At 44.0% G+C, this 27,033-nt stretch overlaps 2 protein-coding genes, 1 non-coding gene and 2 pseudogenes across 5 annotated transcripts; 3 read left to right on the forward strand and 2 right to left on the reverse strand.

Annotated features, from left to right (window-relative positions):
• Window positions 1-462: 462 nt before the first annotated feature.
• Window positions 463-8,952, forward strand: LOC146524083 (uncharacterized). Of its 2 annotated transcripts, none has more exons than XM_085184367.1 (6): window positions 463-1,694; window positions 1,852-1,911; window positions 2,735-2,866; window positions 4,091-4,237; window positions 5,749-5,803; window positions 6,416-8,952. In XM_085184367.1, exons 1-6 carry the CDS (start codon window positions 1,530-1,532, stop codon window positions 6,523-6,525), a joined length of 669 nt encoding a protein of 222 aa, XP_085040493.1. In that variant the 5' UTR covers window positions 463-1,529; the 3' UTR covers window positions 6,526-8,952. The 2 variants fall into 2 exon arrangements, with proteins under 2 accessions (XP_085040493.1, XP_085040503.1); XM_085184377.1 differs by having other exon boundaries at window positions 6,419-8,952.
• Window positions 6,970-14,763, reverse strand: rab33ba (RAB33B, member RAS oncogene family a). The gene is made up of 2 exons (XM_085184320.1): window positions 14,345-14,763; window positions 6,970-11,098 (listed from the first exon to the last, which is right to left on the reverse strand). Exons 1-2 carry the CDS (start codon window positions 14,570-14,572, stop codon window positions 10,604-10,606), a joined length of 723 nt encoding a protein of 240 aa, XP_085040446.1. The 5' UTR covers window positions 14,573-14,763; the 3' UTR covers window positions 6,970-10,603.
• Window positions 14,764-15,000: 237 nt separating this feature from the next.
• On the reverse strand, window positions 15,001-15,072 carry trnam-cau (transfer RNA methionine (anticodon CAU)). Its single transcript has one exon. It is a non-coding gene; the product is annotated as a tRNA-Met (tRNA).
• Window positions 15,073-16,354: 1,282 nt separating this feature from the next.
• Window positions 16,355-22,290, forward strand: LOC146524086 (uncharacterized; annotated as a pseudogene). The gene is made up of 9 exons (XR_014869784.1): window positions 16,355-17,009; window positions 17,098-17,164; window positions 17,294-17,418; window positions 17,606-17,701; window positions 17,805-17,882; window positions 18,077-18,145; window positions 18,246-19,336; window positions 19,472-20,551; window positions 20,681-22,290. The product of XR_014869784.1 is annotated as an uncharacterized LOC146524086 (transcript).
• Window positions 21,080-22,709, forward strand: LOC146524087 (uncharacterized; annotated as a pseudogene).
• Window positions 22,710-27,033: the final 4,324 nt, after the last annotated feature.

The raw sequence follows: 27,033 nt of genomic DNA on the forward strand, positions 1-27,033 counted from the left end.
ACTATCTGGACCCCACAGTCTTTGTGTTGTCTGTTTCAAACTGTTCAGCCCACACTTCATTTGCACTAATTTACGTATCCCAATCTATACATTTCATAAAGTGTAACTTGACAGATCTGTTTACTTGCCGTACAGGATAAACATTGCAGTGGCTAATTTATTTCTAAGATCTGAAGTGGTTTGGTACTGAACTCCCTGAGCTTTGTAAAGGGAGTTTCTAATCCAAGAACTTCGGGAGAAAATAATGGAACGTCTGCCATTACTCACCTGTGAGCTTGTTTCACTTTTCTAACCAAACTATCTGTGTGCATATGCTCTCGGAAATAAAAGTACAAGGTAAGGAAACCCAGTCTGCATGCATCATCATCTTAAGACATAAGAATGGAAAGTTTTGACTGTAGCAGCAACTACCCCCATAACATCGCTGCTGATTTATAAAACGATGAGAACAGACTATTGACGAGTTCTCATCCTCTCTTTACCCGTGTGCTCATTATCCTGTGTCCTGATTTATCACATCAGCCAAAACAGCGCAAATACAGTCACTAAAGAAAATAAGTTTTCACAGCTCTGGTTTCAGATCTCCAGGAGGCTACTTGGTAAACATGAAAGTAAATCTTGGCTCCATACTTTTATTCCTTGACTCTAGCTTTGTGTGAGCCGTGTGCCTGACATCATACAGATGCAAGAATAGAAAGACTGTTTGAATCCTAAAGGTTTGGTTCGTGTGGATTAGGTGTAGATATCACAAAGAAAATCATGATCAAGATCTTAAAGATAACTTGTAAACACACTGACGCTGTACAAGAACAGCTTCTTACTGCAGCAAAACAATGTCCTGTAAACTTGTCTTCTCCACAAAGCTACTTGTGCAACAACCATTAACCTGACAGATGAGAGGTGGATCAAAATGTTGTCTAAATCGGGAAAGTCTGGGAGCTCCATTGCAAGTTTTATTTCAGGGGAAAGCCTGGCTGCTTCTATGCAACGTGTCTTATCGATTTAATTCATTATCGTGGCTCAAAAATCCACACAGTTGAGAGGATCGCTGTTTTCAGAGTCCATCCATCGTTGTGCAGCTTAGGAGACCGCAGGGCTGAAAGTCTTTGGACTGTGGAGAGCACAGTCACTCCACGCCGAAAGGAGCGGGCTGGGTTTAAGGTCAGGAGCTTCCACAGTGTGAGTGTTAAACCTGCGGTGAGGGTGGGGCTTGGCTGCCCACGGTCCAGACTCTGGACTCGGAAATCCCTTCCTGCTCCACCTGCCGCCGGGCACAGGTTAATGGATAAACTTCCCACCTGCTGAACCAACATCGAGATCCGTCGACTGCCCGGAAGATTCACTTTACCCGATAAAAGTTGGACGATAACAACAACGACACAGGTGTCGGTAACGGGACTCATGTTTCTGACACGAAAACCCAAGAAAACCGCTGCGAGCATCAAAGTAACTTCAGCTCCACTTTTCTTCTGACCACAGTTGGCACACGAAGCACTTCAGTGCGCTTTGCGTCGGGTTAGCACCCGGACATGGACCGATACAGGTACTTTATTTTTAACCAGAAGGGCGTGCTCGGCCTCGGTATCCTCCAGGTGGCTTGTGCTGGTCTCTGTGTGGTCTGTGGGCTCATGGACGCTGTTTTTCGCAAGGACACTCCGCTGAGTACCACCAGGACGCCGCTGTGGGGAGGACTGGTGAGATCTCCCGCTAGGATCCTTGTTTTGTCATCACTTTCCTTCTAAGCACTGTTTTCACCAAAGCTTTAGGCAACGAGTCTCTCCGTGAGAAATACACGCGTGAACAGTCTGTTAAAGACTTTCTCCCTGCATTTTAAACTGTCACTTTCTTTAGATCATGGCCTCTCCAGGTGTGCTGGCGCTGTTCGCCTCCCAGAGGAAGAACCCAGTACTGGTCAGTGTGATGTTGCCATTTATTCTTGACTGATAATGACGTCAGCATGAATGAACGTGTCTGTTTCTCTGGAAAACAAACAAAAATAACAAGTAACACAACTAACAAGAAAATAAAAAGATTCGGCAAAGTAGGAGGAGTAAATGTTGTACTTTAGTTAAGGTATTGGTGCGTCTCTCACATTCACATTAAAGGCCAGCCATGCACCTTTGCTGAACTCACCTGTTATTTGATGCCTGTGTTTGTCCCCCACACTGCACTGTGAATAAGAACACTACAGCCAGTGAAACTTCACACAGTGTGTGATGGGTGTTACTTCAGCAGCCCTGTCACAATAAATAACCGTTTAAGGACCCCTGGTTCAAACGTGGATTTGGGCCGTTCCTCACCTGCCAACCTGCTAATGTTTACATATTAAATCTGCCACCAGCAGGTTCCTGTTCAGTCCATCAACAGGGATTTGGACTAAAAATAAATTATTTGGATTATGATGGTCAAGGATGCAAGGGACCAGGCGAGGTAGAGGCAGACGATCCAGTGTGGAAGAAGAAAGTTTATGATGGACTTAATTTATTTTCCTCTTCAGATGTTCTCTAATCGAACTCTAACAAACCGATACCCCACCCTACACCTAACTCTAAACCAATACTAAACTCCTACAGCTCTTTGGAGCGCTGTAAGAACCAGCCAGACTGTATTCACTATCTAAAAATGTCCTTTCTCTAATGGTTTGAAACTCAAACTTGGCTTCATTAAAAGGTAGTCATACACACATGTGCACAGAGTCCTCTTTCTTTGGCTGAACTTGTGTGTCTGTCCTCAGGTGAGTGTGATGGTGGTGGCCTCAGGCCTGTCTGTTTTGGCTGCAATCATCATATCAAGTTACTCCTGTCTGACCCTCACCTATGGGCAGGAGGATAAAGAGGTCTTCCATCACCACAACAGTCCTCAAGTGGTAACCAGCACACACACAATCACTGTTTTAATCAGTGACTCATTTCTTGACAAAGTCAGTTGTAGTAAATAAGACCTGGTTGCATTTCATCAAGAACGAACACGTCCTGCTGTTGTGAATGACCAGCTTCAGGTGCTTTTACACCACGAGTTTCAGGAACTTTAACTTCTCAAGATCATCTGCAGGGATAAAGTGGTTGAAACATTCAGGAAAATACGTTCAATCCCTGTCTGCTCCAGTCTGCATGCCAAATATCCTTTGGGAACATACTGACCCCAAGTTGCTCTCCAGTACATCCATCGGAGTATGAATGTTAGATAAGAAGTGCTTGTGCAAATGGGTGAATGAGGCAAGTTGCTTTGAGTGCTCAGAGTAGAAAGTGTTATAGGAACAGGTCCATTTATCATGTTCCTTATCTGAGGTCTCCAATTATTTTAGATTTGACATTTTGACACTGCTCACCTGCATCTCCTGCATACTTGTGCAGGAACCTAGCATAACCTTTCTGAATGTCCTGACACATTAATGTTCAGCAAACAAACGAATCAAATTCCAATGTTTTGGGTTGTTGTTGTTGTTTTTCTGTTCCTCTGAGTGGGTTGATGAGTTACATATTTACCAGCAGCTCATGTTAGCATGCCTTTAAGCTCACATCTCTGGTCTGTTAGTGTGATTTCCAACAATGTCAGAGGCGTCCTATTGGAGAGGGAAACCCCGCTATGTGTTCTCCTGATATGATATTGACTCACATCAGCAGCACTTCTGGCCAGCTGTTTCACAATAGTGCAGACACTAGGATGAAGCATTGATGTGCGAGCTGGTGTTGCTGCTAAGGGATGTCAGTGCTGCCTGTGTCACATCCTGATGTTTTTTATATGCCCTCCTTTGTACGACTCTATATATGCAGACTTATCCACAGTTCATGAGTTGATTACACACAAACATGTCTTGTGGCTTTTTTTGGGGTAGTTTGCTGAAATGTGTAACAAAAATGTCCAACACATGGAGGGATAAATAATAAGCTTTTTAGTTTCTGTGCTGGTGTTTCCACACAGCAGTGCTGTCACAGTGGCGTGCAGTTCACCTCTACTTGTTTTATTATTTCAAAGTTCCTCCTCAGGAGAATATCAGATATGTATGTATATATCAATAGCTTTGATCTCCCCACATTTCTTTATTACACACACACTTCATGGCTGTAATATTGTTCGTCTCCCTGCACAGACGTTTGTGCTTCATCGGATGGTGAAAGGTGCCAACGCCACCATCCTGCTAACCTGCGCCATCAGCCTGGTTTTCTCCTCTGTCATCGGCTACACGGGCTGTCGCAGCATCCCCTTGTGTGCCTGCTATGATGCCAGAACTGGACTGGTGAGGACAACATAGTAAAAAATCGTGTTTTCATCTCAAATTATTTATTTAGAATGAACAAAAAACACATAAAGGTCAAATTTACTCTGTGCTGTAATTGTAAGGAACAAGAACCCTGAAAGTCACGATTTCATTTGAAAACACTAAGATTAAAGCAACATGATAACCCTCACATTAAAATATGAGTAACAGTGTATTGCAGAGGAAGTTGACTCTGGTTTTTAACTAAACGTGCAGAATGTTTTTATGTTGCAAACATACTTGGACAAAGACACGGGTCAGGACTAAATGTGTTTGCCACACAGATTTAAAGAAGCTACCTGTGGTTGTTTTCGTAGGATTGTCCACATTCACCAAGGAGCTGCTAACATTAGCCTAAAATATTAGTTACAGCTTGCTAGTACCAGCATAGCTCCGCATGTTTCCAGACTAGATGCTGCAGATTTTGGTCCATACTGACAGTTGCAGCAGTTGCTATAGATTTGCCATTTGCACGTCCCTGATGCAAATCTCCCACTCTGCCACATCCCTGTAATGGATTGAGGTGTGGTGACTGTGGAGGTGATTTGAGTGCAGCGAACTCAGTGTTACTGAGCTGTTAGAGATGAGCTTTGTGACGCTGTGCAGCCATCAGAAGATGAGCACACTGAAAGACGACATGGTCAGCTTCATTTATAACGAGTCTCCAAAAGTGGCTCCACCATTACAAGCGCCACCGGCATCCTGAGGAGCAGCTGAAAGCCAGGATGGAGCCGTGCGTCTGAGCCTGCCATCTGAACGCTGCAGCAGAAATTGAGACCATCAGAGCACAGTTGATAACATTTTGGTGAGTCACTGTGACCTGATTGGCTCATAGGAGTAGCACCCAACGGCGTCTTCTGCTTTAGCCCGTTTGATTCAAAGTTCAACAAGGTTGTGCTTTCTGAGATTCTCTTCTCCACACCTTGGTCACGTTCACGTTGCATCAGTATCAGATTGAAATAGTCTGGCTCTGATCTCTGGCACTATACATTTACATCAAAAGGGCTTTGAACAGGCGTACCTAATGAAGCAGATCGTAAATGTTTACAGGAAAATGGCCCAGCTGTTTGAGCTGGTTTATTGATTGTGCGATATCAGGAAGCGCTCTCTGATTAGTTTAACGTCTCATTACAAAGTGCTGTGAATTTCCCAACTGTGGGACTAATAAAGCCCATCTTATCTTACGTGTCTTATGATTATTTTCAAAGTGATGGTTCCAGGTGGAGTAAACAAGGCAATTAAGGCCAGATATGATTAAGGGTGGGCGCTGTGGTTGTCAGGTTGCTGCCATATAAGTCCAGTGTGTCTTCATTTCTTAGTTGGGTCCACCCCTTGGTTCTCATGTCCAGTTTCATAAACCAAGCTGGTGATGTCTTAAAAAAAAAAAAAACTTTACTAACCAGTGTGACATAATCACAGTGGGGGTTCTCATGAGGCCACACCTGGATGTTCTGTTTTCACTTCACTTTGTGTCGTGTGTGTGTTTTCAGGAGAGCCTGGTTCCTCAGTGCGAGCCCGGGGACACTGAGATGTGCACTTTGCAGAGTAAGTTTTAAACATGGATCCTGTGTTAGGACATTTTCTCAATAATCAAGGTAAACCCAGCATATAAAATTTAATGTGGTGGATTTAGGTTAAGTTAAGTGTGTGTTGGTGTTTTATCACCAAACAATGATAACAAAGAAAGAAATTTCAGACACTACTCAGGAAATCTCACCATGAAGCCTCTGACAGAGAATGAGACAATCATGTAGGATGAAGCAGCAGGTTCAAAGGTCACGGGGCATCCACATTAGTGTGCTGCTCTGTCAGGTTTGTGTAGAAGTGTGCCTGATTGGTCTCTAGTGGTAAAAGTAGCATGAGCACTCTTCCTCTGAAACATATTCAATAATCTGTTTTCTTGTACTTGTCACATGAAGCATTGTGGGAGGGGCTTGAATCTAATCTGCAAAACAACAGCATCGTTTTTCTGATGCCAAACAACACAGGCTGAGCAGGCCACCACTATGATCCAGAGACTTCTAATAAACGTCCCACCCATTAACTAGTCGTGCCTTTATGCACCACAAACTCAGGGGACCGAAGTCTCGCCCGTGTTTCTGTTTTTTGTTGTCCAACTCTCAGCAGTCCTGTAATGAAGTTCTCACATGTGTCCAGCAGGAGGAGACAACAGGCTGTTTAACTCTCCAGCTCAAACGACTCACAAAGATGATCCAGAAGAAAAGGAGGGTTCCTGCAACCTGGCCCCATACAGCAGACTGACCTGACACGCATGCCTGTTGGGGACTTCATCCTCCTGCTTGCTTCCTTCTGACTGCAGGTTCATTATATTTAAAGCTAAAGTCTGTGGGTTTACTTCTGAGCACACACAGAGGAGGAATTACATAATTCAAGTGAAGCTCAAGATGCCAAGTCTTGAACAACTGGACTTTTTACAGATGTGTTGGAGAGACACAAATTGTTGCGCTGTGGCAGTTTCTTTTGGTTAATGGCCTCACAATCCACAGTCAGACTCACTTAAACTTGCCAAAGCCTGAATACCTGTGTGTGCATCGTGTCAGTACTTTCATGTTTAATTCTTTTTACGCTGTGTGAATGACTTTTGCTCTGACTCAATATACTTAATAAATATGCATTAAATACAAATTGGACTGAACTGTTGGAGAGCTGAAACAATGTGGGTAGTTTATTGCACATAAAACCACAGGATCTCCCTTTTTCTCCACCAGTTTAATGGATTTAATTCATTTCTTTCGGCCCATTTACAGTAAGATATACAGCAAGCCTGTCTTGCATCTTTAACGAACAAAAGTAAACCAAAGGAAGTTACAGTAGAGCCCAGTGTGAAGGCGGACGTGGAATGAAAACAAAGGACACTTTGCGAACAGAAAAAAGCAGCAGCCGAGCCCACAACAATTAAAACCCACGCAGTGCCCACCCCCCATTCCAGTCACATCACTGACAGGCTCCACAGATGCTTGGGCTGTGAACAGCAAGTCCTGAGAGAAAGTGGTGTTGTCATTTACTGTCTGTGTATTAAGACGACGCAAGCAAAACCTGTAGGTGATTGGCAGAATAGCCACAGGACCAGCTGTGGTCAGACATGCACAAACTGACACAAAGCCACAAAATTACTCTATGGACACCAGCCGAGGGGCCGTCGCTGCGTGTGGACGGAAAGATGGCGTTTATTGTAGAAGGCTGCCAGACATGCTTAGTATTATATCACAAGCTTATGTGTAATCTAAGTAGCGGATGTAGACATTACTCCACATGTTAAGACACCTGAGCGACACACTATGAAGTAGGGAAATCCAAGGTCAGCGCAACGTCTGCAATAACAATTTGCCTGATAGTTACTTTCCCCTTTTTTTGTAAAGAAAAAACTATTTAAAAATTGAGAGTCCCGGGTATTTAACCCTTTGATGAACTATCCTCCTGGAGGTGGTTCCAGAGTAGATTCACACCTCTAGGTCACGCTAGCCAAGGTGTCAATCCTTCATCAGGTGTCCCCCCCCCCTCCCCACCATCCTGTGAGTTGCTATGGTCACACAGACAAAGGTGTGAGTGAGGGCTTAATGACCTGGGAGGGGATCTGAAGAATGCATCGTGGGTGGATGATGGCTGGCGTCACCACCACCACATTGATACATACTTAACTTATTTGTTTTAATCATCTGATTGGCCAGCTATGCGGAATTGTACCCTACACATAAAAAGAAGCAGGCAAACAAAAAGTTTTAACCAGTATTTCCCTTAAAGGTTCCTTTTTGACTGACTGAGCACATTCCTTATATGTCATTGCTCCTGAATTACAGACAAGATTAGGAATTGGAAAAGCAATAGCGCCATATTTTTGTGGGGCATCTTAGAACATTAGCATCAATCTAAAATGCTTCAAAAAGCCAAAGGTTTTTTCAAGATTTATCGATATCTTAATTATTATAATCTTATTTTATATTCCTGACAACTTCTGCAATGCCATTTAACCACTTCTTAGCTAAACCACAATCTCAGTGTTCATCAGCAGGGTATTTACTCCCAGTTTTTATGTTATAGGAAAACTACAGATCTTGTTTCAGGAAGCAAATCCATTCAAAAACAAAAACCTGGAGAAAAGAGGGCGAAACAGTGCTAGCTCTATTCAGACTGTTTCCTGTGCTACTCTATTGCAGTATACAAAGGTTATTTGAAGGCCTAATAATAACAACTGCTGCACACAGACTGTACATACATAGAAAACACCTTACCAGTTCCTCCCACTGTTCAGAAGTGAAACAAAAACAGAGGAAATTAGCAAACTAGATTAGCAGCTAGATGGTAGCCATGATTTCCTGGATATTTTCGCTCCAATTATGAGGAGCTATATTAAGGCCTAACATGAAAAAGACTTGATCATTTCTTCACCTTTTATTGGCACAATTTTTCAGTAAAGGTGCGAAAGATAATACCGTTTGTTAACTGTCCGCTAATGCTAATGCTAATGCTACGTTTACAAACAATTTATTAGCAAAGATTTTGCTCAAAAACAAATTTGAGTTGTCTCGTAATTATGTGGATGTTTTTGTGCTTTCCTGGGACATTTATCAGGACATTAAGTACCAAGTATATCTACTGGTAGCTGTGGTTAGCAATGACTGTACATGCACTGAAAACACCTTAGCAGTAATATCGTTTTCTCTGAAGCAGCTTCAGCTGTAAAAATAGAAGTGAGCTGAAACAGACGGGAGTGGTTCACTGGGTGTGATGCCAGTAGCAGACATCAAGGCATGAACTTGATGTTGAATCTTTTTGTTTGGCTGGAAAAGATGTGATGAATTATAATGGACACATGATTGTTGTACATGCTCCCAGACCCTCCTGTGGTTTGAGGTTGTCCTAATAATTGACAAATAGCTAAAATTTGCCTTTAACTTTACGAAACCACTCTGTAAAACTGTCATTGAAGTAATCATACTTCTTTACTTTCCATCTACTCTTAATATTAAACAAACTTCAGGCCACAGACCAGGAATCCACGTATCCATTGTTCAGTGTTTGGTAATGTTCTCGTTTTTTTGCATTATTTGTTAAAGGCTTTACAGTCAGTCCTTCTTTAAACCCTCAACTGATGCAAATGCATCGGCATAATAATAAAGTTCATATAGTAGGAGGAAAAAGAAAGGTTGTTCATAACTCAATAAATCAGCCCAAAACTGAGTGGAAAAAACTCCACTTTTTCTATAAAAAGTCAATAATGTGGATATTGTTCCCTCCATGCATTTCATTCCAATTTAGTATTTCAGTGAACTCGTTATGACTAAGTTACACACAGAATATTAATATAAGTGGACTTCCATTGGCAATTTTTTAATGACTGGAGTAAAAGCAACAGGATTTAAAGGAACCCTGTGAAGTTTTCAACTCACAGTTGTAGCCGCTGTTTTTAACGCTCTGCACACTCTGCTAGCACGCGCCTGTTTCTGGTTCTTATAATTAACTTTATTATTAATGGTGATAACAAGCTAAGAAAGCAAGCAGTTCAGCAAAAACACCCTCAGCTTCTGGAGGGTGACCAATCAGAAGAAAGTGTATGAACAGAGGGGATACACTGGAAATTCAAAGTTCCAGGAATAAAGAATTAAATGTAGTGTTACTTGAGAAAAGTTAGTCTGATGGTGTCCCAGAATAGAAACATAGACCGTGGACTGGGAAGACCAGATCCCATGTGAAATATTCAGAATACTGCATCTGCATATTCGCACTCAACATAAACAAAGAGTGAAAATACTATTTAGATGCAAACGTCACGGGGAGCCTTTGATGAGACAACTAAAACCAGCCACCTGCAGAGTGTTACACCCACGAGGGGGGTGGAGATAACATGACCAACACCTTTAAGATAATGCAGTCTACAAACATTATAATACCACAGTGACACCGCTCTTCTAACATACAGTCTAATTAAATGGCATGTAGTGCATTACTTTGTAAAGTGCTGTTATTTTGACCCTACATATCTGCCTCTGCTGAAGGAGTTAAACGAATAATTACTGATTTAATATCAGATTTTTGGCCCCAGTTTTCCAATCATTCATTGGCACAGTTCATTTCCGTGAACCCTGCCAATCCTAGACAGTCACATACTGCCTCAAATGGTTATAAGTCAGTTAAGCACAAGCAGTGAACTAATATGTCCTCTACTGGAAACATTCATCTGTTGTTCTGATTGTGAAGCCATTTTTTAAGAACAATTTTCTCTTTTTTGACTCCGTTCTTTGCTCTGCCCCGTCTGCCTCCAACCTCATCGGCCATCAGCCGCCTCGGGCCGAGCTCGTCTCCTTCTATCCTCTCCGTTAGCCTATCTCAGCAGCTGGTGCAGCCCCAGCTCCTGGTCCCGTCCCCCCCATCATCCCGCCCCCTGTTTAGGTTGATGGTTCCCCCTGATGCCTCAGGGGGCTGGCTGAGCACCAGGGGCTTCTGAGACTTTAGCTTATGGGCGACTGTCATGAAAATAGCCTCGACATGGTCACTATTTCCATAGTTTCTGTCTCCTTGGCTGTTGGGATTCTTTGCAGATGTCTCAAACAGCGGCATGGAGTGGGCGTCTGCGAACTGTTGAGCCAAGTCCGTGTTTACTTGCACGGAGTCTTGGAGGTCACACTTGTTTCCGACTAAGATCCTGGGTACCTCTGTGCCCAGTGCGTGCTGCTTGCACTCTTCGATCCAAGCAGGGAGGCTGTGGAAGCTGGCAGCGTTGGTGATGTCATAGACAAAGACAACAGCGTGCACGTTGCGGTAGTAGTGCTGCACCATGGACTTCCTGAAACGCTCCTGGCCTGCAGTGTCCCACAGCTGGATCTGTAGAGACAATACAGAAGTGAAATCCTGCCAGAAGACAAGCAGTGATGTCATTTACTCACAAATTACGTTCATTATTATAATAAGATTATTATTATTTTACCGTTTTTCTAATCTTACTGACCGCTCCAAACTAGAACTGTGTTGTTATCCATATTATTGTGTCACTAAGTTCTACTGTCAGCCAAAAACCATTACAAACACAACACTGACACACTGTTTCTACATTGTTGCAGGTCTCATGATCTGTGCATCAGTATTAGAAATTGGGGAAGAGTCAGTTAGTCTTGAAATGTGGCTGTCATTGTTAATGGGCAGATTATTCATATTTTAATAATGTACTGTACAATGCCAGTTAACTGAATTAGCTGCCAACTGGAGATACCACAGCAGCTGTTCTTATTGTATTACTTCCTATGATGACGTATGTGTCGCTGGCACGGTTAAACATTGGCCACACAAACATACATTTGAGTGGATTTAGGAGCCATTAAAATCTTTGATAATCAAGTCATGTTTTAAATGTTGTAGGAATGTGTGGCACTTTGTAAATATTACTGAAAACAGATTCGTTTGTAAAGAGTGGCTAATGTTAGCAAAGCTAGCAACAGCAACTTTTCCTTCTTTACAGGCTCACAACTCAACATGGTGTGGACCAAACTGTTGAGGCAGTAGAGTAGAGTGCAGTAAAAAAATTAGAATCACAATTGACAGAACATTTTACTCAACTCGATTAACATTCTTTTATACATACACACCATACACAGAAAGAACAGACTGAGCGTGAGCTGACCGATTTGTGCAGCTGGCTCGATGTTTGAGTTTGTCTCTGTGATGCTTCCATGTTGCAGCCTGGACTCAGAGTAACGATGCACTCACACCTTTACCTCGGAAGTTGGAAGTTGAGTGACTTTACTCCAAAACTGTGGTAAAGTCATAAAATCAAGCTAAATCCATAAGTAACAATACAATGCAACGCTTGTCTTCCTGCCTGGTCAGTGACTGTGTAATGCTTATCTATAGCCATTTTCCACTAGTACCTACTCCGGTTGGCTCGACTCTGTTGTTAGGGTTTTCCATTAGCTGGTACTACCTGGTACAAGATACCTTTTTAGTACCTTCTCGGTTGGGGTTTCATGCCAGCCAGGTGGTCTGAAAATGTGACGTCAACAGACTGCATACCAAATATTGGCTAGTCAGTGGCACCACTTCTAAAACCAGATCAAACTGAGGTTATTGTACTTGCTCCTAAAAATCTTAGAAATATGGTATCTAACCAGATTCTTACTCTGGATGGCATTACCTTGGCCTCCAGTAATGCTGTGAGGAACCTTGGAGTCATTTTTGACCAGGACATGTCCTTCAAACAAACTTCAAACAAATATGTAGGACTGCTTTCTTCCATGTGTGTAATATGTGCACCAATATCTCTAAAATCAGAAATATCCTGTCTCAGAGTGACGCTGAAAAACTAGTTCATGCATTTATTACTTCCAGGCTGGACGACTGTAATTCATTATTATCAGGAAGTCCTAAAAATTCCCTGAAAAGCCTTCAGCTAATCCAAAATGCTGCAGCAAGAGTACTGACAGGGACTAGAAAGAGAGAGCAGATTTCTCCTGTTTTGGCTTCCCTTCATTGGCTTCCTGTTAAATCCAGAATTCAAAATCCTGCTCCTCACATAAAAGGTCTTAAATAATCAGGCCCCATCTTATCTTATTGACCTTATAGTAGAGTTGGATGTCTCGAGACTGGTCTTGGTCTCGAGAAAACTTTTACGTGGTCTTGCTGTCTCAGTCTTGCTGTCTCAGATCGACATAGTGGTCGGGAGATTTGGAGTCAACAGTATCCATGACACACAACGTAACGTTCAATAATGTGTCATGCGCAAAAGCATCAGCTCTAAGAGCCGTGCTTAGAGAGTACTTTGTAGTGAATCAGAAGAGTCGACTCCCATAAAGCAAAAGCCGGCTCCTCACTTAATTTTCTCTCGCTGCTCAGCTCTCACAGAGTGGCTCAGCTATGCTCCAATCGCTCCATATTGTGGCCAATCACATGCGAGGATATAGGATAATATCATTATGTGAAAAACAGAGAGGGTGAGAGACGCAACAGTCAAGTGGAGCGTGCGTCTGTCCTCTCAGTAAGTGTCGGTCTTGGTTTAGGCGGTCTTGACTACAACCTTACCTTACCTTATAGTAACATCCATCCATCCATTCGCTTCCGCTTATCCTTTTCAGGGTTGCGGGGGGCGCTGGAGCCTATCCCAGCTGTCATAGGGCGAGAGGCAGGTCTGGACAGGTCGCCAGTCTGTCGCAGGGCCAACACACAGGGACAGACAACCATACGCACTAACATTCATTCGCACATTCACACCTAGTGACAATTTGGATTATCCAATTAACCTATCCCCACAAGCTGCATGTTTTTGGACGGTGGGAGGAAGCCGGAGTACCCGGAGGGAACCCACGCAAACACGGGGAGAACATGCAAACTCCACACAGAAAGACCCCGGCCTGATGTTGGAATTGAACTCAGGACCTTTTTGCTGTGCGGTTACTTATAGTAACATATATTTTTTAAACCTGGCAACGAGGCTTTATAAAAAACAACGTGGCCCCCACGTGTGACAAATAGCCATAGACTAAGCAATAGGTATATCATTGCTCAACATCCTCCATTGTTGTGGTGTTCACAACAAATGACATCACAGGACTTTTGGCCAGTTCGTGGACATGTTCGAGTTGAAAATTCCGACTTCAACTGGAAAACACTACATGATTTAAAGGAGACAGAATTTAGAAAGAAAAGATGGGCAAGAGTACTTCAATTAGAGCTTCTGAATGTTGGTTTTCATTTAATATCGATTAAGTGCCCATAGCTGATGTCACGATGACTACGTCCATCGTTTATATACAGTCTGTAATCACTTGCCTACAGATGAGAACTTGTAACAAGGATTAAATAGTGCTGTTTCAAAGTGACCATCCAAATGATCCTAATGACCTGCACATCAGGGTTGGTATCCAGTGAGGTTGAAGTAAAACATGTCCCAAGTACTACTGAAGACATTTGTTACATAGCTGCTGCAGTGGACCTGATCAGAGGCCCACTGATAAGACCTGCCACTAGCTGTCAATCACCATATAGCATACACCATTTTGTGTTGTCTTTGAATCTTGCAGTCCAGCCAAGACACCCTGAGGAACTGGATGCGTAACAATGAAGCTCCTCTGCAGTACACACCTTGATATTTTCGCCGTCAATCTCGACCAGTCTCTCCCTGAAGTCCACCCCGATCGTGGCCTCGGTCTTCTCGGGGAACTTGCCGGCACAAAAGCGGTAAGTGAGACAGGTCTTCCCGACCCCGGAGTCCCCGATGACGATGATTTTGAAGATGCGGGTCCTCGGCGGTGGAAGACTGGAGCTCGTCAGGGAGCTGGAGAATTCAGCTGACGACCCGCTCTCCGCCATATCACAACGACGAGCTGGACGACTCTGGGCTCCGCTGCAGCTCCTGCTCGGTCTGAACTCAGGCGGTTACAGGACGAGAAGAATAGCTGCTGCGTGAGCCATCTGTAGAAAATGTCAATGTATACACTGATCTTTGTCTCTAAACGAGCGCATCCCTGTAAACACTCCTATCCGCAGCCTACCTGGGAAGACACGTTCAACGTAGTCCAAACAACGTGGCGTCTCGCGAGATTGTATTTTATGTGAGGTTCATGTCCAGTGAGAAATAATGTAAAAATGAACTTCATATAAGAAACCTCTAATCACTAAAAAAAGGACACTGAATTTAACCGATCATCCATGAGCTGTGTGGGAAATGGATAAAGATTGGGATCACTGAATTACGTCAGAAATCTTGAAGGTACAAAAAGGGGGGAAAAAAAAACAGATAGCAGAGGATGGTTTCGATCCATCGACCTCTGGGTTATGGGCCCAGCACGCTTCCGCTGCGCCACTCTGCTGCAGCTGAAGATTGTTGACTGTTACGTGTATTGGTTTATAAAAAAGCATAAAAAAGGAATAGGTTTAATTTCCGAGTCCAAATTCCGCTTCAGGTCCCAAAGTCAAACACACACTGCGGCATCACTGGGAGTTAAAAACTGTCTAAATTCTTTCATTTTAAATAAAATGATCAGTGTTGCTGATCATTTTATTTAATGACCATTCGAGCTCGAATGCACATTGGATGTGCTTTTGGCAGACTGAAAGCGCGGCTTGGGGCATTGTGAACATTAATCTAAATGCCCCCGCGCGATGCTTGGGATTGTTTAGCTAAACGGCCCTAAACCGTTTCCCATTCATTCTCTATGGTAGCGCTAAACCACTACGGGTGTAATATATTTTTGGCCACTACGGTCTTCCGGCGCTGTTGCGAGTTTGAGATGCGGCGGCACTTTTAAAAAATCTCCTCTTACGTTTCGGGAGAGAAAACAAGTAACTCACCGCTCGCAACACATCCCAACGCTCCTCATTCATTGATCAAAGGTAAGAAACGTCGTTTGAAATAAGAATAAATCAACAGAATACATTTACAGGTGTATATTACAGGTAATAGGCGTGTTGCGAATGCATTTACGAAGCATCCATCGCTTAGTTAAAGACGGTGGGAGTTTATCCGCTGTTGTGAAGTGGCACGGAAAATCATGAACGATCCTGCTCCTTAAATAAATTGCGTGTTTCATTGACGTGTTTTACTGTTAAATAAACTTTGTCGGTTTCTGACTGCTGTGACGCTGACATTACTATAATGTGGTACAATTAAATAACCGATAAGTGGCTTGTTATGAGATGACATGCTAAATGACTGAACCTGCTTAAAAAAATGTATTGCTTTCGTGTTGTAATGGGCAGTAATCTTATCAGTGCGAAAGTCTGTCTTGATATCTCTCTAACATGAGCAATGCCCACTCGCGTATGAATAACCACGATAGCTTAAATAGATATGTTGATAATCTACCAGCAATTCTTATGTGCCATGACTACTAAGCAGTTATCACAAATTTTGCAGATAATCATTCAACCATGAAAAGTTTTTATTTACAGACAGAACAATTTGTTATACCTGCAGGAAAAAACAATTTTATCACAAATGTTGTCAATGTTCTTTCAAATTGTGTCTCTTTATTGTTCTCCTGCATCCTGCTGTCTAAACCCAGCAGCAAGATTATAACCTGAAATGTCTTTGTCTCTGTTTGGAATCAATTTTGTTTAATATAATTGTTTATTTTTTCACTGCATGTCAAGATGAACAAGAAAGTTGCACCATATCCAGGGAAAATCTCTGTGGCGTTCCGCAAGGGGCCACTTGGATACCTTCTCCAGGACTCGTCAAAAGAAGCTCGACGGATTAAAAATGACCCCAAGCTTCAGGACAAGTCTGCACCTGTGAGGGAGGACGTTGTACATCAGAATGCTCTGACTGTCACCTATCAGAGAGGAGACGATGCCTCCAACATGAAGGAAGAGCAGGGAGAGTACATCCTGCAGTTTGGAAAATATAAAGGGAAATCTTTCTGGTGGCTTCTGGAGAATGATGTCGGGTACACCATGTACCTGATCAAAGATCTCAGGAAGGAAGAGGATGCAGGGACCTCTTTGGAAGAAGGGCATGGCAAGGAGAGCTTGCATTCATTTGTACAGTATATCCTCAGCTTTGCAGAGATAAAAACTCTTCTGGACTACGAGGCCAGCAGAGTGAGTGTTGCTGCAGAAGCCTCTGAGGATGATCAGCTGGTTGGCTTTGGCTCATGAGCCAAGAGCACCTGGAAGGAGATTTGGGATGGCAGCGGTGACAGCTATGCAGACTTTATCATGAGGAAGAGCTGCAGTCAAGGAACATGGATGCATAAGCTGCAGCAGTCTGGTCCTGCTTCCACAAATGCTCCAACTAAACCCCTGGGTAAGTTGTTTTAATAATATTTTAATAACATTGTTGATGTGAAATATAAGTTCATTATATATTTATCTAATTGTTGCCTGCATCATAGGGATGGATCAGGATAAAGACCTGGAGGACGCAATGCTGAGCATCTGTAAAACTACACATGCAGAGCTGTAAGTACTGCGTTATTACTAAATGTCAGAAGCGACAATGGCTAAGTCTGTTTCTGTCTCATATGTCCCTGAACTCTGTCTCTGTATAGCTAGTCACTGTGCCAGCAGCAGCTGAACTTGAACTTTTATATATTGTCTTGTTCTTGTTTTGTGTGTTCTGGCAACGTTCTGGCGATGTTCCTCTAATAGTATAGTTGTATGCTGGCATTATGCTAACTGTCCTAAGGACTATGAATTGATACCAACCACAAAGGGTGAGTATGTGTTCTTGTTCTCTATGAATGTGTTAAAAACAAGTAGCAGTAGTTACTAACACCTGAATGCATGTTGTTCACTGACTTATACCGCTCCTCCTGCTTCGATGAGAAGAGGTTAAAATGATTTGGTTTGGCATCTCTGTTGCATATAAATAAATTACATTTGTTTTGCAATGAGAAACAGGAGAAGTAAGAGTATGGATGTGTGAGTTCCTACTAACAGCACTGTCCATACCACCGTCCAGTACAACTGCTGAACCTCAGGCATCATCAGCCGAGGGTACAAAACAACTATAATGTTTTTCATATAATTAAATGTTCTGTTTATTGTGTCTAGAGTAAAAAAATGTTTCCATGACTCTTTTCGATTACTATACCTGTAGGTGCAGCCTCAGGTGTGAAGAGGAAGTCACCTGTGCCCCTCCCACAGGAGCTGGCATTTCTACTAAAGGAGACCACAGGTCAGTGAAACAGAAAGGCCTGAGTCAAATCCTGGTCCCTCTCTATTTTCATTTACAGTTGATGTTCAGTTAAACATCTGCTTAAAGCATAGATCATTAATGATAGCATATTATTCACGCTCAGCTTACATTTTGTCATCTTGCTCATAATTTGCACAAATGAATTACAGAATGACTGCATTCATTTGTTTCAGGACCGAGTACAGATGTTGCTTCCACATCTGTGTGCAAAGTGCTGACTTTTGAAGACAGCAGTGAAGATGGTGAGCGTATACTGCATGTCTTTTATTTTTTTCTGTGTATTCCAACAGTAACGATATAAGAGTAACACTGTTTTGTCAAATATTTACGTTTCAATCCCAGCTCCTTCAGCTCAGCCAGCTGTTCCAGTTCCAGTGGCTGGTTATGAGTATGACCTCAGCAGCTGGAATTGTTCTCCGCACCAGCAGCTGTGGATGAAGACTGAGCTTCAGGACCTTGGACTGTGGCCTGGGTCTCGACCAGTGCGTCACGCAGGGAACGCGATTTCACTCTGGCGTTTCCCTCCACAGCCTGAGCTCATAGATACAGTGGCTGACCTACCATCGCCAAATTTCTTCCAGCTCCACCCCTTCTTTATTTGGAAACCTGAGAGTGCTATCATGGTCAGGTTAAGAAACAATTATATCTTGCCATGTCTCCATTGTTGCTTTGGTTCACAAGTGGTCTCTGCTGGTGTGGGCAGGCCACGAGTAATTGTTGGCACCAGTGGTCAGTATTACATCCTGTCCTCACGACTGTGCTGCAGGGCTTGTCGCGGGAACTGGTTTGCTGACAATCCACGATGGCTGGAGAAACTGCCCAAAAGGTTTACCAACCTTCTCCCTGCTTTTCTTACATATAAAAAGGCCATCTGCAAGTCTGTTATGGATGAGCTCAGGAGGACTGGCAAATCTCCAGCAGACATGGCAAACCAATTAAATGAACTCATGCACCTCAAGTATGAGCGAGCTCACCTGGCGTACCTCCATGCCACAGAATCGGTCTGGGATTCTGAGGCAGGAGCTCATGGACAGAGGACCATTGGGCAGTTCCTGAGGAAGGAAAATAAGCCACAGGAGTTGAGGTCTTATGAAGACCCACATGCCTGGTGTGGCGTTTCTGTGTCCAGCCATTACCTGACTGACTGCCTGCTCGACAAATTCCGACGTCAACATCCAGCCATATCCAAACTCCTCCAGGCACTTTTGACCACATCTTCAGGTTTGACCACACCAGGAAGGTGGCACGAAAAGTCACGCTGGCATCTGGGGTCATGTCCAGTTATTCCATAATGAATGAAAACTGGCTGATTGTTTCGTGGGTCATGGTTCAGTCTGAGACAGAAAGGTCTCAGACTGAACCATGTACCAGGGAATGGCCAAGAGGTACAGTGATGCAGGAGTGGAAAAGGCCGGCTACCACTGGGTGGACAGGTAAAAACAGAAATCATCGTTGTCATTCAAACTGCTAATCTGTCTGGACAAACGGAGTTTTTCTTTGTAAGATCAATTTGATGCACACACATAATATTCCATATACTTACAGGTATTTGTATTTCTTATATTTAGGGATTGCTGTGCTCCATTTAAGATCCCAGACTGCATCCCTGGTGAAAATCTATCGTGGGATGCCTGGAAAACTACTCCTGCTGTTGTTGCTGCGGCCACATCTGGACCAGTGGCAAACAGCTGTGCCTCTCGAACCCACTACAATAAGAACATTATTGTAAAACTGGACCTGTTCCACTGCCTGAGGCGATTTTCGCAGGAGTGCACCTGTGAGCATCATCCTCTGTTCAGCACTTTCTGCCAGCTTCTCTCTGCTGCATTCTCAGTGGTTGATTGGACGGACCTGAAGAGGCTCCAGGATGCTTATAAGTTCTGTGGCATCCATCCTGCTAATCCCACAAAGCAACACCTACAGGAGCACTGCAGGATCCAAATACCACAACCCACTGAGCTGCTGAACAGAGCGGAAAAGATCCTGAACCATTTTCACCTGGCCACAGACCCCAACAACGTCCCACTCTTCAAGCCATCCGTGCTGAAGGTGTGGCGCATTCAGAGAGTCCACATTCTGCGTGGCTGTCTCAGTGACCCTGAACTCTCAGAGGGTGTAATGTTTAGGTACGGTGGGACTCTTCAGCTTAACCATGTCCCAGGTGAAGGTGCCAAGGTCCCCATCTGGATTCCTGTCCGAGGCACTTCACAGCAGAAGGGTTATCATTTCCACCAGGCCCAGTGGATTACCGGGACTCATGTATCCACTGAACTATTCCAAAAATAGTTCAGCCCCCAGAAGAGTGACTGATCAGGAGAAGTACCCTGCACTTCACCTCTCTGACAGAGACACTGGAGAGCGATTTGGACTTGAACACAGAGAGCCAGGCTGCCGTCCAGTCCCTCTGAACTGGGACAAACACAAAACCCTGAGAAAAGATGAACCGGCTGCCCTTCAGTCCCCATCCTCTGTTCCAAAACCTGTGGCTGCCCAACTTCAGGTTCCAGCAGCGTGACCCTCTTCCAGCCTGGCACCGCTAGGTGTTGCATACCCCAAACCAGCACCACCTGTTACCCACCCTTTCTCTGGTGCACTTTTAAAGCAGGACTTAGCATCAGAAGACACCCAGCAACCTACAACAGTCATGGGTAAGTTAACATAATGGTATTGTCAAACAATTCCGTGTAATTACTATTATTATTATTATTATTAATGTATACGTTATTATTATTAGTTCATCACATGATATATGAGTAACTATTACTATTGTTTCCCAGAAATCTCTGAAGCTCTACCTCTGCCGATGCGAGGAGTGCTCACACTGGACCTATAAAGACAGGTGGACAGGTTTTTGTGCTGGACCACACATGCTGGACACAACCCATGAAAGAGGCAATAGATGATGTAGGGAGACCGTGGCTCAGGGGGTTGGGAAGCGTATCTGTAACCGGAAGGTCACCGGTTCGATCCCCGGGCTCTCTGTCCTGGTCGTTGTGTCCTTGGGCAAGACACTTTACCCTACCGCCTACTGGTGTTGGCCAGAGGGGCCGATGGCGCGATATGGCAGCCTCGCTTCTGTCAGACTGCCCCCAGGGCAGCTGTGGCTACAACTGTAGCTGCCTCCACCAGTGTGTGAATGAATGGCATTGTAAAGCACTTTGGGTGCCCTGAAAAGCGCTAATTATTATTATGATCTGTTGCAAAAGTACCATGGGAATAAGGACATCCTGAAGCTTGTGGATCAAGATTATGCAGACATGGTCCATCGCTCTGCTACAGATCTCAACAGCCTGCTGCGTTCCACATCCAAGGTGCACATATCCTGGTATGTGAAGCACTAGGCTAAGCTTCTCAACACCAATTCATCTTTGAACATAAGCCCAGAAAAACTGCTGGAGACTCAGCAGCTGTGGCACTCTTTAACTGAAGGCAGTGAAACAACTAGTGTCCCTGTAGTCACCATAGAGCCTGCCGTGTTTAACCCGCCTCCTCCTGCCCCGTCTACACCACTGACACAAGTCTCAATTGAGAAGATTGTGGAGGGCATCTTAGAAAGGCAACAGCAGCAGCAGCCTGAGGGGAAAAAGGCACACAAAGACTTCAATTCAATTCAATTTTATTTATATAGCGCCAAATCACAACAAATGTCGCCTCAAGGCGCTTCATAGATACAGAGAAAAGCCCAACAATCATATGACCCCCTATGAGCAAGCACTTTGGCGACAGTGGGAAGGAAAAACTCCCTTTTAACAGGAAGAAACCTCCGGCAGAACCAGGCTCAGGGAGGGGCGGCCATCTGCTGCGACCGGTTGGGGTGAGAGAAGGAAGACAGGATAAAGACATGCTGTGGAAGAGAGACAGAGATTAATAACAGATACGATTCAATACAGAGAGGTCTGTTAATACATAGTGAGTGAGAAAGGTGACTGGAAAGGAAAAACTCAATGCATCATGGGAATCCCCCGGCAGCCTACATCTATTGCAGCATAACTAAGGGAGGATTCAGGGTCACCTGCTCCAGCCCTAACTATATGCTTTAGCAAAAAGGAAGGTTTTAAGCCTAATCTTAAAAGTAGAGATAGTGTCTGTCTCCTGAATCCAAACTGGAAGCTGGTTCCACAGAAGAGGGGCCTGAAAACTGAAGGCTCTCCCTCCCATTCTACTTTTAAATACTCTAGGAACAACAAGTAGGCCTGCAGAGCGAGAGCGAAGTGCTCTAATAGGGTGATATGGTACTACAAGGTCATTAAGATAAGATGGGGCCTGATTATTTAAGACCTTGTATGTGAGGAGCAGGATTTTGAATTCAATTCTGGATTTAACAGGAAGCCAATGAAGGGAAGCCAAAACAGGAGAAATATGCTCTCTCTTTCTAGTCAAGACAAGTCCACTTGTCTTGCCTGTGGACAGCCCAAGTCTCAATGTGAGACAGATGGATCCACCGTCCATTATTTTTACCAGAGAGGGCCTGTGCGCTATTTCTATTGTTCCCACAAGGTGCATCAAACTTATGCTGCTATTTGGCTATACTGACTTAAGTAGGAAAGACTCGAATGCTTTTTAGTTCTCAAGTAAGAAGCCAAATTTTTATATTTGTTGTTATTGTTCTTCTTGAAATAAAGTTGGAAGTAAAAAAAAGTTCCGCCGTCTTTCCCGCCCTGGCTTCAAGACTTCTGATTGGCCAACATTTCTGCAAGGTTAGGATTATATCGCCACCTGCTGCTTTGGCGTGCTCCTTACAACGTTTGCCTTTGTTTTTGTTTTTTTGGAGGGGGGGTTACACGTGGACGGAGATATTTTTCTCAAAACTGCACGTGTGGACGGGATTTTTTTAAAAAAAAAACGACAACGGAAAATCTCTGTTTTCAAAAATACCAGTCTAAGTGTGGACGCAGCCTAAACAGTGGAGACGTTTGTAGCTTTACGTTAGCTGGACTGACCGGAAGCAGGGTCCATGCGTCACGACTAACCGGATAGAGTTTTGAATCGGTTTAGTCCTGCATGTGCTGGCAAAAGGGAAGGCACGAGAAACGATCTCCTGGCCGCATAAGCAAATCTATTTAAATATCCGTGATATCCAGTGATCATGAACTCTGAGTACGAGGATAGCTCCGCGTTATCCCCCGTGGAATCTGGGGACGAGGAGGAAGAGGAGGTATCAGAGGCAGAAACAGAGCAGCTGGGGTCCAGTTCCGACTCGGATGAAGATGAAAACGGAGAGAAAATTGATGAAACAGCAGCGGCTGGAGATGAAAACGGAGGGAAAATTGATGAAACAGCAGCGGCTGAAGATGAAAACGGAGGGAAAATTGATGAAGCAGCATGGACGTCAAAAAATGGAAAAATATCTTGGTCTCCCACAAACGCTGAGACGTTCCGCTACATCCCAGCACCCACTGGTCTGACCCCGGGACCTACACGCTATGCCACTGCCCGAATCGTTGACCCCATATCCAGCTTCGCACTGTTTCTAACGGATGAGATCGTGATGCATATTGTGTCCATGACAAACCTGCATGCGAATCGCAAAATTCCCGACTGGCGAGATATAGACGCAGATGAGTTTCGGGCTTATGTGGGGCTGCTCGTTTTGTCCGGTGTTTTCAGGTCAAAACACGAATCAACGTTGAGCCTCTGGACTGAAAAATGGGGACGGAGCATTTTCCGGGCTACAATGTCCGAGAAGAGGTTTCAACACATCAGCAGAGCACTGCGGTTTGATGATAAGCTATCCCGCCCCCCACGCCGTGTTGACAAGATGGCTCCCTTCCGCAAAGTCTGGAACATGTGGACGCACCGCCTGGAGATGCTGTTCAGCCCAGACAGAGATCTCTGTGTGGATGAACAACTCGTCCCGTTCAAAGGCAGGTGCAGCTTCAGGCAGTACATGCCAAAAAAGCCGGCCAAATATGGTATCAAGATTTGGGCAGCCTGTGATGTCAAAACATCCTACGCCTGGAGACTGCAGGTGTACACAGGCAAAGCAGCTCCAGATCGTGTTGAAGTCAACCAGGGGATGAGGGTGGTCCTGGACATGACAGAGGGGCTCCAGGGACACGTCGTCACCTGTGATAATTTTTTCACTTCCTGTGCACTGGCAGATAAGCTACTCAAGAAGAAAATGACCCTGGTTGGCACAATTCGCCAAAACAAGCCTGAGCTTCCACCTCATTTGCTCCAGGCAAAAAAGAGAGAGCTCTTCTCCTCCATCTTCGCTTTTACAAACACCCACACACTTGTGTCTTACACCGCCCGACGGGGCAAGAATGTGCTGCTACTAAGCACAAAACACCGCCGTCCAGACGTGAGCAAAGAAGGGAAGAGAAAGCCTGTAATAATCGAAGATTACAACAAATGCAAAGGAGGTGTCGACAACCTTGATAAGGTAGGTGTCATTACAAACCAGTTACACATTTATTCATTCATTCTTGCTCATATATTCTTGTCTAAAATATATGTAAGTTTTATGCTTCTTCTTTTTTTTGCTAGGTTGTTGGCACCTACTCCTGCAGGAGGAAAACAAATTATTGGCCAATGGCCCTCTTTCACAACGTCCTTGATGTTTCACTTTACAATGCCTTCGTCCTGTGGACATCAATCGAGTTCTCCTGGCAGGAGAAGAAAGGATACAGACGGAGGCTCTTCATTGCAGAAGTGGGAGAAATGCTGGTGAAACCACACATAGCAAAGAGAGGGTACCTTCCCCGCTCATCAGCCGCTGCAGCAATAGTCACAGGTATGACTGCAGTGGCTGCAGGCCCCTCTCCCATCATTAAATGTAAGGGCAGGGGGCAGTGCGAACTTTGCAAAGAAAAAAGGAGAAGAATTGTCAATGCCTGCTGCAAATGTGAGAAGTTTACATGCAAGGACCACAATGTGTCCATTTGTAACAACTGCGCTGCCTGAGTAAGACTCTCACACCCAGACACATACTACCTCTCTGTCTGTCTGTCTCTCTCCCCATCCCCAACAACATAAATGTTCATGTTTATCTTTCTAAAATAAATGTTTTTCTAGTTCAAACCGAGCTTGTATTTTTATTTACGTTAGCAAGGTAATAAACATTTAGTGTGGAAAAAGTGAAACACATCATATACCATTATAGGTTATGATTATTACATTTACTGTGCCCCTGCAAAAAAAATAATGATGAATCAAAATCTAGCTTGGTGCCAATCTAAAGGCCTAATTATGATAGCAATGAAATCTTTCTTGAAATGTATTTTATGGAATACATTTTAGTTTTTTTAAAAATAAAGGTTAAAAAATGCCAAACACGCTACGGAGAAGCAAGAGAGCCAGAAGAGTTAGTTGTCAATACCGGCCACCAGAAGCTGTTTTTGATACGGGCGGTTGCCCGGGGCGACATCGTGGTGAGGGACGGCATCACGAGCACCGGCAAAAAATAAATAAAAAATGCTTGTACTCATGCTGCCCCGACGTCATGCCAGCGCATAGTGGGGATGGCACAGGCACCGATCAGTTCGCCCATTTGCTGGGAGTAAGGGCGCCCTCCGTTTGCGAGGTGCGCCTGCTGCTTGCGGCACAGGGAGGAGAGGGCGGGGCGGCGGGGGAGTCTCTGACCGGCTGGAGCAGCGTCTAATAACCAACTCGCAAAATAAAAGAAAATAAAAACAAAACAACAAACACGAAAACACCAGACATTATAATAAAGACTTATAATTTGCACCGATGTTTTTTTCGAAATTCTATAAGCGAAAAGTGAGCGCGAGAGCCCTCGGTGCGCATGCTCGCTGCTGAAGTCAAAGTAAACTTTATTGTCATCTCCGTTACATACAATATATATAAGAAGAGTAAGAAAATAAATATACACTTTGGGACTCGGGGTAAAGGGATCAATAACAATTTAAAATTTATATTTATTTGATGATTTAAAGTCTCACGCGCAAGCCGTCGAAAGGGGAGGAAGACCTGCTGCTTCCAAGTAGAGCACATTTCATTCATAATGTTGTAAATCCGAGCCCATTATGTATTCATGATTTGAATCCTGGGTTGTGCGAAATCCCAGAAATAAACAAAGTGAATCTGTGAACTAAGGTGTAGGTCTGTTAGATCCAGTGTTGGGACTAACGCGTTATTAAGTAACGCGTTACAGTAACTACGTTATTATTGTGGTAACGAGCACGGTAACTAGTTATTATGCCAAAATCAGGAACGCGTTAGTCGTTACTGGGATTTAGATAGGGTCGTTACTCGTTACTTCGTGTGGTGGCTATCGCGGAGCTTCCACCACAGATTCTGTAACATTGGCAAGTGGTGGAGGCAGCAGGTGGATGAGGGAAAGGGGACGCAGAAGGAAAAGAGACCCGAGGCGACCGCCAGTCCAAGTGTGAACTGAACTTCAGGTAAGAAGTTGTGACCTGCAGTCTATCTGGGTCAGATATAAACCAAGTTTAGGTGCAGTTTATTTTCGTTATTCTGACTTTTTCCATACTGCGTACTAGCTAGCATGACGGAGTTTCTATACAGCTGGGTGGGTGCTATGAAGTTAATGATGTTGAACTTTATTTTGTTTGTTGCCAACCGTCCCGTCTGGTATTCAGAGAAAATATTACGCGTTTCTTATTGAGGCGAAAAGGAACAGTTTGTCCCGTAATTCAGCTACAATGAAAAAGACACAAAGCTGGAGTTATTCTGTCTTTACGCTGCACAGCTGCCTCTTCTTCTTTCATTCTCCCCCCTCCCTCTCCCGTTTCTACTTCAATCATGAAAACTGATCAATGATCAGCTGATCGGCTCTCTTGTTTGTTTATCGCCCACTTTGCACCAGAAAGAGGAAACCAGCCGATGTCACGCTAAACAACAGCAGCACTTTTAAGCTTGATCAGCTGTTGTTAGAATTGATTTAATATTAATTTCTAGTATCAGCTGATGTTTGTTGGAGCCACAGCTGCAAAAAAGCTGCTGGTCATGATATCGGTTTGGTTATCTGGTGAGAGGGAAACATGAAGATGAAACCAGGAGATGTCCTTACTGAATCATCAGAGCTGAACAGGTGATGGAGAAACAGGTTTACCTTTTAGGTGACATAAATGAGTTGAAGGGAAGTTATGAACTGTTTCTGAGAGACAGATAACCCCAGGATCCTTTTTAGGTAGTTGACAGCTGG

This window comes from Neolamprologus multifasciatus, chromosome 2, assembly GCF_963576455.1.
Source record: "Neolamprologus multifasciatus chromosome 2, fNeoMul1.2, whole genome shotgun sequence".
Lineage (NCBI taxonomy): Eukaryota > Metazoa > Chordata > Actinopteri > Cichliformes > Cichlidae > Neolamprologus > Neolamprologus multifasciatus.

What these genes read in the sequence shown, in the direction of transcription:
- LOC146524083 (XM_085184367.1), top strand. Translation starts at nt 1,530, where the DNA reads ATGGACCGATACAGGTACTTTATTTTTAACCAGAAGGGCGTGCTCGGC. An exon ending in ATGATGCCAGAACTGGACTG is followed by an intron (nt 4,238 to 5,748) that starts GTGAGGACAACA and finishes GTGTGTTTTCAG; the next exon opens with GAGAGCCTGGTTCCTCAGTG. An exon ending in TGAGATGTGCACTTTGCAGA is followed by an intron (nt 5,804 to 6,415) that starts GTAAGTTTTAAA and finishes ACATGTGTCCAG; the next exon opens with CAGGAGGAGACAACAGGCTG.
- rab33ba (XM_085184320.1), bottom strand. Translation starts at nt 14,572, where the DNA reads ATGGCGGAGAGCGGGTCGTCAGCTGAATTCTCCAGCTCCCTGACGAGC. An exon ending in TTGACGGCGAAAATATCAAG is followed by an intron (nt 11,099 to 14,344) that starts GTGTGTACTGCA and finishes TTGTCTCTACAG; the next exon opens with ATCCAGCTGTGGGACACTGC.